The sequence below is a fragment of the Anarhichas minor genome, unplaced genomic scaffold (assembly GCF_050575085.1).
Source record: "Anarhichas minor isolate MPS153535 unplaced genomic scaffold, ASM5057508v1 ptg000002l, whole genome shotgun sequence".
NCBI lineage: Eukaryota > Metazoa > Chordata > Actinopteri > Perciformes > Anarhichadidae > Anarhichas > Anarhichas minor.
Window position 1 is genome coordinate 385,001 of NW_027466448.1, and position 14,945 is coordinate 399,945.

The 14,945-nt window shown below is 44.5% G+C and overlaps 1 protein-coding gene across 8 annotated transcripts in view; it reads right to left on the minus strand.

Moving 5' to 3' along the window:
- The window catches only part of zmiz2 (zinc finger, MIZ-type containing 2), a 24,273-nt gene extending 11,107 nt beyond the window's left edge, over positions 1-13,166 (minus strand). For 2 of the 8 annotated variants that reach the window (XM_076107055.1, XM_076107045.1), the window contains exons 1-8: positions 12,877-13,165; positions 7,120-7,220; positions 5,134-5,251; positions 4,081-4,295; positions 2,965-3,133; positions 2,124-2,327; positions 1,673-1,885; positions 1,376-1,459 (exon numbers count right to left, since the gene is read on the minus strand). In XM_076107055.1, the coding sequence (XP_075963170.1) occupies positions 1,376-1,459; positions 1,673-1,885; positions 2,124-2,327; positions 2,965-3,133; positions 4,081-4,295; positions 5,134-5,251; positions 7,120-7,169 (1,053 nt within the window). In that variant the 5' untranslated portion in view covers positions 7,170-7,220; positions 12,877-13,165. Of the gene's footprint in view, positions 1-1,375; positions 1,460-1,672; positions 1,886-2,123; positions 2,328-2,964; positions 3,134-4,080; positions 4,296-5,133; positions 5,252-7,119; positions 7,223-8,797; positions 8,885-10,865; positions 10,893-12,876 lie in introns of those variants that run through there. The other 6 variants (XM_076106896.1, XM_076106917.1, XM_076106982.1 and 3 more) reach the window with 6 other exon arrangements.
- Between the last annotated feature and the right edge of the window lie 1,779 nt (positions 13,167-14,945).

A 14,945-nucleotide genomic window follows, 5' to 3' on the forward strand; every position in this document is an offset into this window, starting at 1 on the left:
AACATTAAAGTGTGAAACTATGAAGTCATGAGTGACATGAGACCAACAGTCATGTGACTACAAGGAGAGAGAGAGGAGAGGAGAGGGGAGAGGAGAGGGAGGAGAGGAGAGAGGAGAGGAGAGGGAGGAGAGGAGGGAGGAGAGAGGAGAGAGGAGAGGAGAAGGGGAGAGGGAGGAGAGGAGAGGAGAGGAGAGAGAAGAGAGAGAGGAGGAGAGAGGAGAGGGGAGAGAGGAGAGAGAGGAGAGGGGAGAGGGAGGAGAGAGGAGAGGAGAGGGAGGAGAGGAGAGAAGAGAGAGGAGAGGAGAGAAGAGAGAGGAGAGGGGAGAGAGAGGAGAGGAGAGAGGAGAGGAGAAGGGGAGAGGAGAGGAGAGGGAGGAGAGGAGAGAGGAGAGGAGAGGGAGGAGAGGCGGGAGGAGAGAGGAGAGAGGAGAGGAGAAGGGGAGAGGGAGGAGAGGAGAGAGAAGAGAGAGAGGAGGAGAGAGGAGAGGGGAGAGAGGAGAGAGAGGAGAGGAGAGGGGAGAGGGAGGAGAGAGGAGAGGAGAGGGAGGAGAGGAGAGAAGAGAGAGGAGAGGAGAGAAGAGAGAGGAGAGGAGAGAAGAGAGAGGAGAGGAGAGAAGAGAGAGGAGAGGGGAGAGAGAGGAGAGGAGAGAGGAGAGGAGAAGGGGAGAGGAGAGGGAGGAGAGGAGAGAGAGGAGAGGGGAGAGAGAGGAGAGGAGAGAGAGGAGAGGGGAGAGAGAGGAGAGGAGAGAGAGGAGAGAGAGGAGAGGAGAGGGGAGAGGGGAGAGAGAGGAGAGGGAGGAGAGGGAGGAGAGGGGAGAGGGAGGAGAGAGGAGAGGAGAGGGAGGAGAGGAGAGGGGAGAGGAGAGGGAGGAGAGGAGAGGAGAGGGGAGAGGAGAGGGGAGAGGGAGGAGAGAGGAGAGGAGAGGGAGGAGAGAGGAGAGGGAGGAGAGAGAGGAGAGGGAGGAGAGAGAGGAGAGGAGAGGAGAGGAGAGGAGAGGAGAGGGAGGAGAGAGAGGAGAGGAGAGAGGGGAGAGAGGGGAGAGAGGAGAGGAGAGGAGAGGAGAGGAGAGAGGAGAGGAGAGAGGAGAGAGGAGAGGAGAGGAGAGAGGAGAGGAGAGGAGAGAGGAGAGAGGAGAGGAGAGGAGAGAGGAGAGAGGAGAGGAGAGGAGAGGAGAGAGGAGAGAGGAGAGGAGAGGAGAGAGGAGAGAGGAGAGGAGAGAGGAGAGAAGAGGCTGGAAGTAGAGGATGTAAAAATGTAAATAGTTAAATATTTATAAACCTCCAGTCCAAACCTGTTGGATATATAGATCAAAGTGCCACAGAGAGATGTGACGGTAGTAAAACGGGGTTCAGAGGGTTAATAAGAGGACTTACCCCGTTGACTGCGGCCTGTGTGAAGGCGTTGTATCCTCCTGCTCCTCCAGACGGAAGGCTGCCCTGACCGTTAAACGGCTCCGACTGGAGAACACAGACAGGAAACATGAGAATCCAAATATCTGGACCCCAAAGAGTCCAACAGCGTTGTAAAAACATTAGATCTGTGAGCCTGGAGGCTCTCAACACCGTTCACTGCTGTCAATAATGAGGGAAATAGTTTGTATATATGTTCACATGTATAAATGTACAGGAAAGTATAGTTTAATAGTAAATATTGTTGAAGAGGAGGATCACCTTGTAGTACTGAGGAGGGTTGGGCTGTCCGGCTCCGGGGGGGAACTGCCCCGGGTTCTGTGATCCAGAGCTGTACTGCCCCATGAGAGGCATCCGACTGGAGGGGTAGGAGGGTGAGGGGGCGCATCGCTGCTGAGGACCAGAGGGGTACTGAAGAGGCTGGGTGGGGTACCCCGACATCCCACCAGAGCCGTACTGCTGCACCGGGAAGCCCTGGAGACAAAAAAAACACACACACACACACACACACACACACACACACACACACACACACACACACACACACACACACACACACACACACACACACACACACACACACACACACACACACACACACACACACACACACACACACACACACACACACACACACACACACACACAGGATCAGAAGAAAGAGATGCAGAGTTCAGCGCACTGTCCCTTTAAGATAACGTAACTTACTGACCTCGGAGTGAAAAGGCCGTTTGAGCCCCTGCTGTGGACCAGGGTAACCTCCGTGCTGGGGCATCTTCTGAGCCTGGGCCGGGTGGGTCGGATACAGGCCTCCGCTGGAGGGTGGAGGTCCGGGCCTGGAGGAGACCATCCCAGGAGGACCACGTGGGCCCGCATGAGACAGGAACTGGGTGCTGTAAGAGGATGCTCCACCCATCTGGGAGGGGAAAGGGAAGTACGACAGCAGGGGTAAAAATAAAGCTCACTGAGTGTTTGAGTGTGAACGGTGATGGAAAGAAAAGAAGTCCAGGACCTGGATCCATCAAAAACCACTTCAAGGTCTCACACTCAAAGAGAAAGTAGGACTAAAAACAGGCTAATAATTATTATTTATTAATTATGTATATATGATGTCATACTAGGCCTGTAGATTACTACATATATACAAACATAGAACACCAAAATTAATAAATTGCTCACCAACAAGCTGTTCATAATAAACAATAAATTTATATATAAAAATAAACAATTAATATTAGACATACACTAAAACTTCCACTTACTTTTATTATGTTTTAATATATACATATAAATGTATAAATAAATATATAAATGTATAAATAAATATATAAATATATATAAATGTATATATATATAAATAAATAAATTAATATATAAATAAATAAAAGAATATAAACATATATATAAATACAAATTAATAAAAATATATAAATAAATACAAATATAAATATATATACAAATTAAAAAAAAGAAATATATACAAATAAAAAACAAATATATATATATAAATAAATATAAATATACACACAGTATATATATATAAATACATGTACCTGGCCATAGTTCAGCTCCTGGTTCTGTTTCTCTTGTATTGCTGCAACGGTTGCCGTAGCGGTGGCGGTTGCTGTGGCGGCGGCTGCGGCGACGGCGGCGGCAGCAGCCTGAGTGAAGTCTGAGGGAGGACGCACCCCCATACCGGCACCGCCACCGTTACCGGAGTAACTGTGGGGGGGGGGAGAGAGAGAGAGAGAGAGAGAGACAGGGAGGTGAGTGGTGAACTGTGTGTGTGTGTGTGTGTGTGTGTGTGTGGCTGCGTCACCAGCATGAGTCAGAGCAGTGGGTGAGAGAGCTGCCACGCTGATACATGTTGATGCAATAACCCCCCCGCAGAAACAACACCACAAAGCGCTGCATTAACCAGTAACATATACACATCTTTACACATCTGAACAAGTCCCTTACAAGTTTTACCTGTATTATACCATCACAATTATTAAAATAGACCTTGTAGTCTCAGATTTACAGTCTTTTAAGTATGGGTATGCAATTTTCGAGCAGAGGCCTAAAAATAGGGCTCGGGGGCTGTCGTCACTAAAAGGTTAAATATCTTTACTTCCTGGTTGAGACGTATTCAGAGGACGTTAGTGTTTCTGAATCCTTGTGTGTTCTTATTGTTTTATATATCAAATAAATGTAAAATAATTAATCAACAAATGATGTTGTACATCGTAATTTTAAAAATTATTATACAAATATTCAAAAGAAAATAATAAATAGAATTTTACTTTTAATATACAAAACTGTATTTTTACTGTAGCAGTCTGGTATATGTGAGTCTTATTTATTTTATACATAAATAATAAATAAATATAAGCTTTTTCTATTCACACACACACATAATCCAAATTCCTGTCTTTGTTGTTGATAATGTGTTGTTGTTGTTGTTATATATCCTACAGCTTGTTAAAATGCTTCTAAAACCATCTTTGTTGTTATCTTTACTTCCTGTTTGAGAGGTAAAAAAAAGGAAGTTAGTCTTCTTCGATGTGTGTTTCCTGCCTTCAAAACCTCCACAGAGCTCATTTTAAGTGACAGAAAGAAAAAGAGGAAATCTGTTGTTTTGTGGAGTTCTGCAACAAGTGAATGAGTGAGAGGATGAGTGGACTGACTTTGGGTAAGCAGACGAGGCGGCGTACCTCCCCCCGTAGGCCGAGGCCGGGTTGTAGGCGGCGCTGGGACGTCCGTACATGACCGGCTGGCCGTAGCCTTTAGACACGTCTCCGTACGACTGCTGACCCATGAACTGGGAGCTCATACCGGGACCACCGCCGGGCATCATGTGACCACCGGAGCTCTCACCCGGACCCATGGGAGAACCAAACACCTACGGGGGGGAGAGAGAGAGAGAGACAGAGAGAAAGAGCGAGAGAGAGAGAAAGAGAGAGGGAGAGAGAGGCAGAGCGAGAGAGAGACAGAGAGAAAGAGAGAGAGAGAGACAGAGAGAGAGAGAGAGAAAGAGGCAGAAAGAGAGACAGACGGACAGACAGAGAGAGAGAGACAGACGGACAGACAGACAGAGATAGAGGCAGAGAGAGACAGATGGACAGACAGAGAGAGAGACAGACGGCCAGACAGAGAGAGAGGCAGAGAGAGAGACAGACGGACAGGGAGAGAGGGAGACAGAGAGAGAGAGACAGACGGATGGACAGACAGAGAGAGAGAGACAGAGACAGAGAGAGATGTGATCCAGTAGTTTGAAAAACAATACAATCTTTTGTTTCTTTATCATTTGAATTGTGTGTTTTTATGAAGAAATAAAAACACTATATTTCTATAACAAAGTAAAAGGACAACATTTAGAGTATTTGATGGTTTATTGGTAATAAAAAGCTCGAATGAAGCAACTGAGGAATCAGACTTTCATAAGAGAAGAAGAGTCGTTCTGACGGAGACCTTTAAGAGCCGCTTCACAACTTCACACGATTCAGCTTCATCCACAACTTCACCACAATGAACTCTGTAGTCATATCTTATGTGTATTAATATAATATTGTGATGTTTTAACATTATTTAAATGGAGGTTTCAAAGGGTTTTCTGCCTCTTCCTGCAGTGTGATATTATTACTAATAGATATATTTTTTTAATTGTGCAAATAAGCTGCTTTTGCATCGTTTCTGCACAGAAACCCTGAGGACCAAGAGAATAAAGAGGCATGCGTTACCTGGCTGTGTGTGGGATTGGTCACGCCCCACACTGTGGTTACTACAGAGAGAGATCCTGGGTGCTGATTGGTTCCTGGTTGCCAGGAGACTGGGTCATTCAGGAAGGGGCCGTCGCTGCTGCAGAGAGACACGAAGCAGAGACACTGCGACAGTGAAGGAAGCTCCAGGAGGAACGTATCACAGATGATGCTTTTATTATCTCCTCTTCCTTTGTACGGCAGCAGCAAAGTGAAAAGGTCGACAACACATCGTCGTCCTCTCGCTGAGCCAACGGTTGACCTGAACGTGGTTTATTGATCGCACGGTTGAGGTTACCCTCCACTTCCTCCTTCTGAACCTCAAACAGGAAACTAGTGTGAAAACCACATTAACCCTCCGAACCCCAGCAGCTCCTGTTTCCCTCGAGGTGTCTACGACCGGCATATTAGGTAATAAATATATATATATATAATAAATAATAAAAGACTGCCGGAAACCGGTGGATTGCTCCCTCCAGGTGGGGACGGAGTGCCTACCTCAAGCGAAGGAGTTCAAGTATCTCGGGGTCTTGTTCACGAGTGAGGGTAAGATGGAGCGGGAGATCGACAGACGGATCGGTGCAGCTGCAGCAGTAAAGCAGGCGCTGCACCGGACCGTCTTGGTGAAGAGGGAGCTGAGCCGGAAGGCAAAGCTCTCAATTTACCACTCGGTCTACGTTCCTACCCTCACCTATGGTCACGAACTCTGGGTCGTGACCGGAAGGACAAGGTCGCGGCTACAAGCGAAATGAGCTTCCTCCGTAGGGTGGCCGGGCTCAGCCTTAGAGATAGGGTAAGGAGCTCGGTCATCAGGAGGGAGCTTGGAGTCGAGCCGCTACTCCTTCGCGTCGAAAGGAGTCAGCTGAGGTGGTTCAGCATCTAATTAGGATGCCTCCTGGACGCCTCCCACTGGAGGTTTTCCAGGCACGTCCAACTGGGAAGAGACCCCGGGGAAGACCCAGAACACGCTGGAGGGATTACATCTCCCAGCTGGCCTGGGAACGCCTCGGGATCCCCCAGAATGAGCTGGAACATGTTGCCGGTGAGAGGGAAGTCTGGGTCAGCCTGCTTGGCCTGCTGCCACCGCGACCCGACCCCGGATAAGAGGAGGAGGATGGATGGATGGATGGAGACTGGGGAGGGAGGTGATATTCGGAGATAAAGGTCCGAATTTTTGGGATAAAAAAACAAAAAACGCCAGCCGCCGTCTGACATGGAGTTGCTCCCAAACAAGTAATACTACTTCCTGTCCGTTCAGATATGTGGTATGAGTTGGTCTGCCAATAAAAACAAAGTGGGACAGAAACAGAGTGATTCATTGACGGAGCGATCAACGATCTGGTTTGTGACGCTCGGTTGGAGGTCTGCACTCAGCCTGTGGAACCAGTCTCAGTGTAGTCCTGATCCTCTATATGAACCAGTCTCAGTGTAGTCCTGATCCTCTATCAGACCTCCATCAGTAAAGAGACCATCAGAGAGAAGATGGTCTATTTCTATAGAGTTATTCTTAATGCTCGTCATCGGAGCCACCGGGTCGGATTCTAGTGAAACCAGATGAACTCATGCAGGTTCACCAGAAACTCCTTCAGCTCAGACTCCAGCAGAGACCGGTCCACCGTGGACAGACCCAGATCCTCCAGCAGAGACCGGTCCACCGTGGACAGACCCAGATCCTCCAGCAGAGACCGGTCCACCGTGAACAGACCCAGATCCTCCAGCAGAGACCGGTCCACCGTGGCAGTAAAATGAGGTTTTCTGAAGGGTCTGGTGCTCTGAGACACGACCACTTTAGTCCACAGGGATTCTGTTATTCTACAGTATGTTTGCATTTGTATTTCTTATTGTCCACATACGAACTTACAGGCCTCCCTGGGATCCACAACAAAACCACAACAAATACAGGGTGTCACATGGTTCACCTGAGGACACGGAGCTTAATGTCACATCAGTGTGTGTGTGTGTGTGTACCTTTGCGGATTGGGAGGCAGGGAAGGTTTCATGGAGTTGAGGGGGTTCATCGGATGAACGGGGGGATCATTCGAGAGCCCCCACTGTCCTCAAGAGGATCCCTGAGAGGAGGATGAAGAGGAGGAAGAGGAGGAGGAGGAAGACACAACACATGAAAAAAGACGGTTACTCAGAGCTCATTTGCGGCACAGCAACAATTCATCATCACCGTAGCCCACACCGTGTGCACAAAAGACACAGCGCCCTCCCACTCAGAGCCACTTTAATCTGTGTGTGTGTGTGCACATCAAAACGTTAGCCTATCACTATGACTGCTGTAGCTCTGATACCTCTCACAGGAGGAGGAGGGGGTGGTGGTGGAAGCTAAATTTAGCTCTCTGATTTCAAAAGGAATTTAAGAGAACAGAGATGAGACTCTTCTCTCGGCAGCACGCCGACGTACAAATCAGTCGCAGGAGGAATCCTCTTCTTCTGACATTTATTTTATTTTAACGCCATGTTCTTTATAAATCTGCCACAGGTTCTCTCTATCCTCCACATCCCGTCTAATCATTTTCCTTTATCTGACAGTTACCATGCTAACACACGCCCTCCCTCCTCCTCCTCTCATTTCTTCCTCTTTGGTTTTTGCAGATTTGGGTCACATCTTGTGGAGGGTTGCTGCAATAATCACATGACCGGTTCTACCTGAATTCCCTCGTATCAAAAGGCTTCTTCAGCCTCCAGACGGCACCTTGTACCTTCCATCACAGAGAGGTTTGTTAAGATGTCTGAACAGACTGTACCTGCAGCAAAGACACGACGCTCTCGCCTTCTTAACCTCCCGACCTTCTCTTTCTACTCTTCCTCTTCCTCCAGCTCACACACTAAAACACTCCATCAACCCTCAGCTGACTCTCTGCTTTCAGCCGCCACCAACGCTGCTGTGTTTGAACCGATTCAATCTTTTATGTGTAATAGAACTAATGCTAATGTAGCATCTACGCTAACCTCCTCAGGAGCCGCCATTGTTGTTTAGAACACACACACACACACCTAAGCCACGCCCCCCTAGCTACCTCTAGCTCCTCACAGGAAGCCGATTGGTCCGTCATTCATTGCTTCTCAATTTAAAAATGAAATGAGACGCGTAGAATAAAGTAAATCAAAATCTTAATATCTTTGATTTGGTTGGTTTTCGTCTTGGAAGCTTTTGGCGAACACGATGAGTTCAAGGACCGTCGTAAAGCTGAGAGCTGACAGCTCCTGGACATGATTAATAGCGTCATCGTGGTGATTTCTATTAAAGAAAAACATGCTTTTTAAACTCATGGGTGGGTTTCTGGGTTCAGAAGGTTTTGAGGTAGCTGCTGTAAAGATTTAATTTAAGGAAAAACAGAACGTAACGTTTTATCAGGAGAGACTCTACGACAACATTTAAAGCTTTTAGCTCCTTTTGCTATATTACAATGTTTTGATTCATTTTGGTTCTAAAGCTCCACTCTGCAGGAATCACCGCTAACATTAGAACCTGATCAAAGGTTCCCGCTTTAAAACAACCTGTTCATCATGATTTCATGTCTCTGTGATGCAGTAACATGACGCGGCGTTTACGCCTCAATAATAAGAATACGTGATTATGAAACACTTTGAACGTTTGATAATCAAAGCTCAGTTATCAGCACTGATCCAGACTCACTGAAGCCTCCGTAGATCAGCTTAAAGCTGCCGATTACATCTGGAGCCACAACGAGCTGTAATCAGGTTCAGTTCAGATCAGAATCATCTGGAGGAAACACAGATTACTGTTTAAGTATGAATGAAGGGGAAGATGATGAAATACTAAACACTCCCTCTGATACTAGTAAAAACACACAAATACACTGTACATCATGTATTAGCTGCCAGTCGGAGCGTCGTGTTGATGAATCAGAGGCTCGTTGTTTTGGATCCAGTAACTCAAGTACTCATGTTTCAGGTATACGTGTACTATGAGAGTACTTTCATTCCATTCTACTTTATACTTCTACTCCACTACATCTCAGAGGCTATCATGTTGTTCTGTTCACTGCATCACATTTAACTGTATTTGATAGTAAATATTTACATACAATAATAATGGAATTAAATATAAGGCACTGTTGTTGATTAAACTCCCAAAATTAAAGATGAAACCATTCAGCGATTAATTGATTAGTTTAAAGACAGAAAATTAAACCTATTTTGATATCTGATGTCGTCATTTTTAATGCTAACGTGTCAGTTTCTGCAACTAAAAGCTGACGTCTGGTCGCCTGGGAATGTGTTTGACGGACTAAACAAAGACACTTAAAGAAGTCTGTTTGGGTCTGGAAAAATGAAGACTTTATCATCACTATTTTCTAATGTTTTAGATTACGATTTATCGATTAATTGAGAAGATAAGCAGCAGATAATCCGTCAGAAAACAATCAGCCACCTGATCTGAATGTGTGGAGTTACTACTAAACGTGTCACAGTTGTTATCGTGCAGAAATAATTCTCACACTGTGGTCTCGTTTTTCCCTTCAAAATAAAAGCCCTGAACCTCTATAGAAACAGAACCATCAAGAGTAGAAGTAGAGAGAACGAGAACGTGTCTTTAGTGCAGAACACAGTTATGATGATATCAATATACAAGTTGAATTTATCATGTTATAAAGTGTGTACAAGAAATGGCGGCTCTATGCGTTATAAATATTAAACTATTCACATGTTTCAGCCTCTCCTCTCCTCCTCTCTCCTCTCCTCTCCTCCTCTCTCTCCTCTCTCCGTGTTCACTTCCTGTAGTTCAGTCAGTGTCTCCTCCTTGTAGTCACACGACTGTTGGTCTCAGATGAATCAATCATGACGTCATAGTTTCACAATTGAATGTTTTTATAAGATCTAATTAAAGTGAACTCTTTATTAGAGGAGACATTTATAATGAGAACATGTAGAATAAAATGTTTTTGATGAAATATCAATATTTTAAGCTTCGTTTTGGCGGCTTTTTCTGACAGAAGCGTTCATCACACATGATGCGTTCAAACACCATCGGAAAGATGAAAATCTGATGATAATTTTACAGCTTCTGGCTGAGATACACGGTGTAGTTTTGGCGATTGTTTAAAGAAAACATGCTTTTAAATCCCGCCGGTTCAGAGGGTTAACCCAAATATATAAACTTGATTACGATATGAAAACACACAGAAGTAAATATTTGACCGTTTTGTGAGTAATAAATGTTAAACTAAACAACAGAGAAGTGTTTCTGTAATTTAGCCCGTTCTGTTGTATGAATGGGGTGGACAAAATAATAGGAACACCTGTCAGTACATCGTAACCCGATTCAGCACAAACCTCATCCTCCAACATGATCACAGCTGAACCTCTGAAACATTACAAACCTTCAGGATTTAATAACCGCCCGTTGTGTTCGACTGCATTAGTTTGAGCCAACTGCTTTTATTACATAATAAACACCAATTCATGGACCAGCTGCCCATCACACAATCTGACCAACAGTCCAAAACCCAAATATATTCATGTCACTATCAGAAAAAGACACATTTCTCTGCCAATCAACTACTCAGCTAATCGTTTGAGCTCTTATTTAATATTCAACATTGTGGCACACACACACACACACACACACACACACACACACACACACACACACACACACACACACACACACACACACACACACACACACACACACACACACACACACACACACACACACACACACGCTCTGCTGCTCGTACCTCCTCACAGAGACGTCTGGAGAGTCAAAGTCTTTCTCTGAATGAGGGAACCGGTGCAGACGTAACGCATCCCGTTCAACACCGCCGGCTCACCGGGATGATCTCGCTGTGCACCTGCTTTTAATAAACCGCTAATTAAGAGTCTCAATGGATCCGAGAGATTACCGATTAAAAGCCTCTTAACGACAGCGGAGCAGCCGTCAACATGAGATATTAATACTGCAAACAATAAAGACTGAAGAAGAAGAAAAGGCTGGAGGACCGATTTCATGTTGTGTGTGAGCAGTGGTGGAACTACATGTACTCAAGTACTGTACTCAAGTACAATTCTCAGGTACTTTACATGAGTATTGAGATTTTCAGCTACTACATACTTCTACACTACATCTCAGAGGTACATATTGAACTTTTTACTGTACTTCATCTCAGAGGTACATGTCGTACGACATCTTCTCTGTATTATCATTGATTAAACTACCCAGCAGTATATAAAGTCATTCAAATGAGCTCCAGCTGCAACATTTGAATGCATCAATAGTTACAATACAATATATATATTATTTCACAGAACATGTACTTTTGCTACATTAAGTATATTTTGATGCTAATACTTTTGTACTTTTGCTATGGTAAGATTTTGAATGCAAAACCTTTGCTTGTAGCAGAGTATTTAAATACATTGTAGTACTACTACTGAGGGTAAATACCTGATTACTTCTACCACCACTGAATGTGTGCAGCATGGTGTGTGCTACAGGTGCCTGGTTTCAATTATCAGGATCAAGATTTGAGTTTGAAATTTAAAGCAAAAATAATCAAAAATACAGTGTACAATAAGACAATCAGCTGTACTATAATAATAAAGTCCTCATTTACATCATTCTACTGTGTGTATCTGGAGAGTTTCAGATAAAAAGGTGCACAAATCCTACAACAAATTAAATTGTTAGAAAGGTTGTTAGAAAGACTGAAAGCTGCAGACTATATATATATATATATATATATATATATATATATATATATATATATATATATATATATATATATATATATATATATATATATATATATATATATATATATATATAGTCTGCAGCTTTCAGTCTTTCTAACAACCTTCTTCAACCAAGACTTCACACAAACACTGACCTAAACTAACTCAGCCTGGCTTCCAGCCAAACAACATGTTGTTGAGCCCATGATACATCCAGGAAGTCCTGTCCTAAAGGGGGGGGGGGGGCACTGACTACTACATAAACACACATTGCAATGCAACAAAAACCCATATTGCATGTTAAAACAAAACTGTTGTGTCTGAAATAAAGCACCCAGGCTGCCAAAGACACGCAAAAATTCCCTCCAGGATGTGGTGCAAAGAAATCATGCAAATCACCTCTACCTGCTAAAACACTGCTGCTGCAACAATAAAAGAAATAAATAAATAAAAACATGCTGCAGAACAAAGCGGTGTGCATGCATGCTGTGTGTGCAGCCCCTCTCTCTCTCTCTCTCTATATATATATATATATATGTATCTATATATATATATATATATATGTATCTATATATATACATACACACACACCTCTGTATGAAATACATCACTACAAACACACAAAAAATAAGAGAATAGCAGATGTTTTGTTTCACCTACCTGAGCTGAGCTGCTTAATGAACGCAGATATATTGATTATAAGTATAATTATGAAATAATAATAATAGAAATGTAGTATATAGGTGATAATGCAGTGCATTAAGTTTGAAAAATCTATCTGGTTAGTGCCAGTCCCTGGAAATAAGAGTTTATGTGGAGGCTCTTTAACACGCTGCTGCTGCTGCTGCTGGCTGCACCGTTAGCACCGCTAGCTCCGTTAGCTCCTGGAGGCTACTTAGCCAAAACTGTAACGTTAGCTTGTTTCTTTTACGTTAGCTTACACGGCATCGTAAGCAGCTAGCGTGTCGAGCTAATAACTAGCTTGATTAATTAATTAACGTAACAGTAGAGTTTTACCTTTTTTTGCCCGACTCCAGCTGCTACAACGACGAAGAGCCGCTGCTGCTCGATCGTAAACGGTTAGCACACACACACACGGATAGCTAAGCTAAGCTAAGCTAGTGTCGCAGTCCCCGGCTATAGCAAGACACGGCTGCTCGATCACCGCGTCGTCGAGCGTGTTAATAATATATTTCTTTTTTTGTTTTCACACCCCCGGACTGTTGAGGAGTAAGTAGACTATAAATAATAAATAGTATTCAGCTGTTTTTGTAATGTATTACCACCTATGAACAGTGGCTAACTGACTCAGCTTACATTAGAGATGGGGGGGGGGGGGGGGGGGGCAGGAAATAACCCGGCAGCTCAAATACCTTCCTCATTGCACAATAACCCTCATAATATATTCATGAGATCACAGAGAAAGGCATTTTCCCTCCTCTTCCTCTTCCTCCTCCTCCACCTTCCTCCTCCTCCTCTCAAAAATGATCTGCTACTCTGGTCTGCAGTCACTCAGCCAGCCAGAGGCCTCACTCAGAGGAGGAAGAGGAGAAGGAGGAGGAAGAGGAGGAGGAGGAAGAGAAGGAGGAGGAGGAAGAGAAGGAGAAGGAGGAGGAGGAGGAGGAGGGTGGTGGGGGAGAGAAGTTCATGCAGAATGACGTCTCCCGTGTATGATCACGTATGTTGTGATCTCGTATGTTGTGATGCATCATGTGTAACATGGTTTAGTGATTTCCTGTTTATAAAGTGTCACAATAAGAGAGGTCGGTGGTGTGTGTGTTGTTGTGGAGTCATTAAGAGGAGGTGTCTGCAGTATGTGACCAGAGGGCAGTGCAGCGTGGAGAATATAAAAGAAAATGAAATTAAATAAATAAAAAAAGTCCAACCTGCCTGTGTTTCAGACCTCTGTTGCCCTGGAAACAGGTGCTGAGATTTTCCCATTTCTTCATTTTTTTTCTCCACACTATTCATATTACCCCCCCCTCACCTCCACCACCACCACACTCAACACTGCTGCTTCCTCCCCCACGACCTGCCGCATAGTACAATCACACACACACACAGACACACACACTTTCCAATCTACTACTGCAGTCGTTTCACAATGTCACAGGACGGAGTGACTGACTCCTCCACCACATTATAGCTGCACACACACACACACACAATCACACACACTCACACGCACACACTCTCTCACACACACTCACACACACTGCTGACCCTCCTTTGACTCTGAGACAGTGCTGCAACAACCTGACCTCCAGGAGGAAATAGAGAGGGGGGGACTCACACTAAAGAATGTGGTTCATCTCGCTCCTGTATTTCTTGTGATGGAGGCGAAGATAAAGAAAAGCTTTCTCTAAACAAAGCTCATGTAGAGAGATGGTTTTTCTCTTATTATTATTTTTAAATATTCATGTATAAAACCGGGGGGGTTATGTCCTCCCTCACTTTTCAGGCCTTTTTAAGTCATCCCTGTGTGTTTCCGTGGTGTTATGTGTGTGCATACCATTGTAGTGACTTATTTTTGGCAAGAGGCGGAACATTCCAGGGAAATGGCTGACCCAGAATAACACACACACACACACACAGATGCAGAATGAGTGGCTGAGTGAGGTCCTCCACCCTTTTTTCAAGCTGCTGTTTCCAAACAGACGCATTTCATGTTGAGGAGGAAACCACAGCCACACGCTACTGTACAGTATAACACAGCAGCACATGAACACACGGCTATGAACACGTGAACACGCGACGATCGTCATGTAAACACGCGACTATGAACACGTGAACACATAACTATCATAACGTGAACACGCAACTATTGTAACGTGAACACATGACTATAATAACGTTTACACATGACTATCGTAAGGTGAACACGTGAACACCTGACTATCGTCACGTGAACACGCGACTATCGTTAACAGGCGACTATCGTGAACACGCGACTATCGTGAACACGCGACTATCGGGTACACGCGACTATCGTCACGTGAACACGCGACTATCGTTAACAGGCGACTATCGTTAACAGGCGACTATCGTTAACAGGCGACTATCGTGAACACGCGACTATCGTGAAC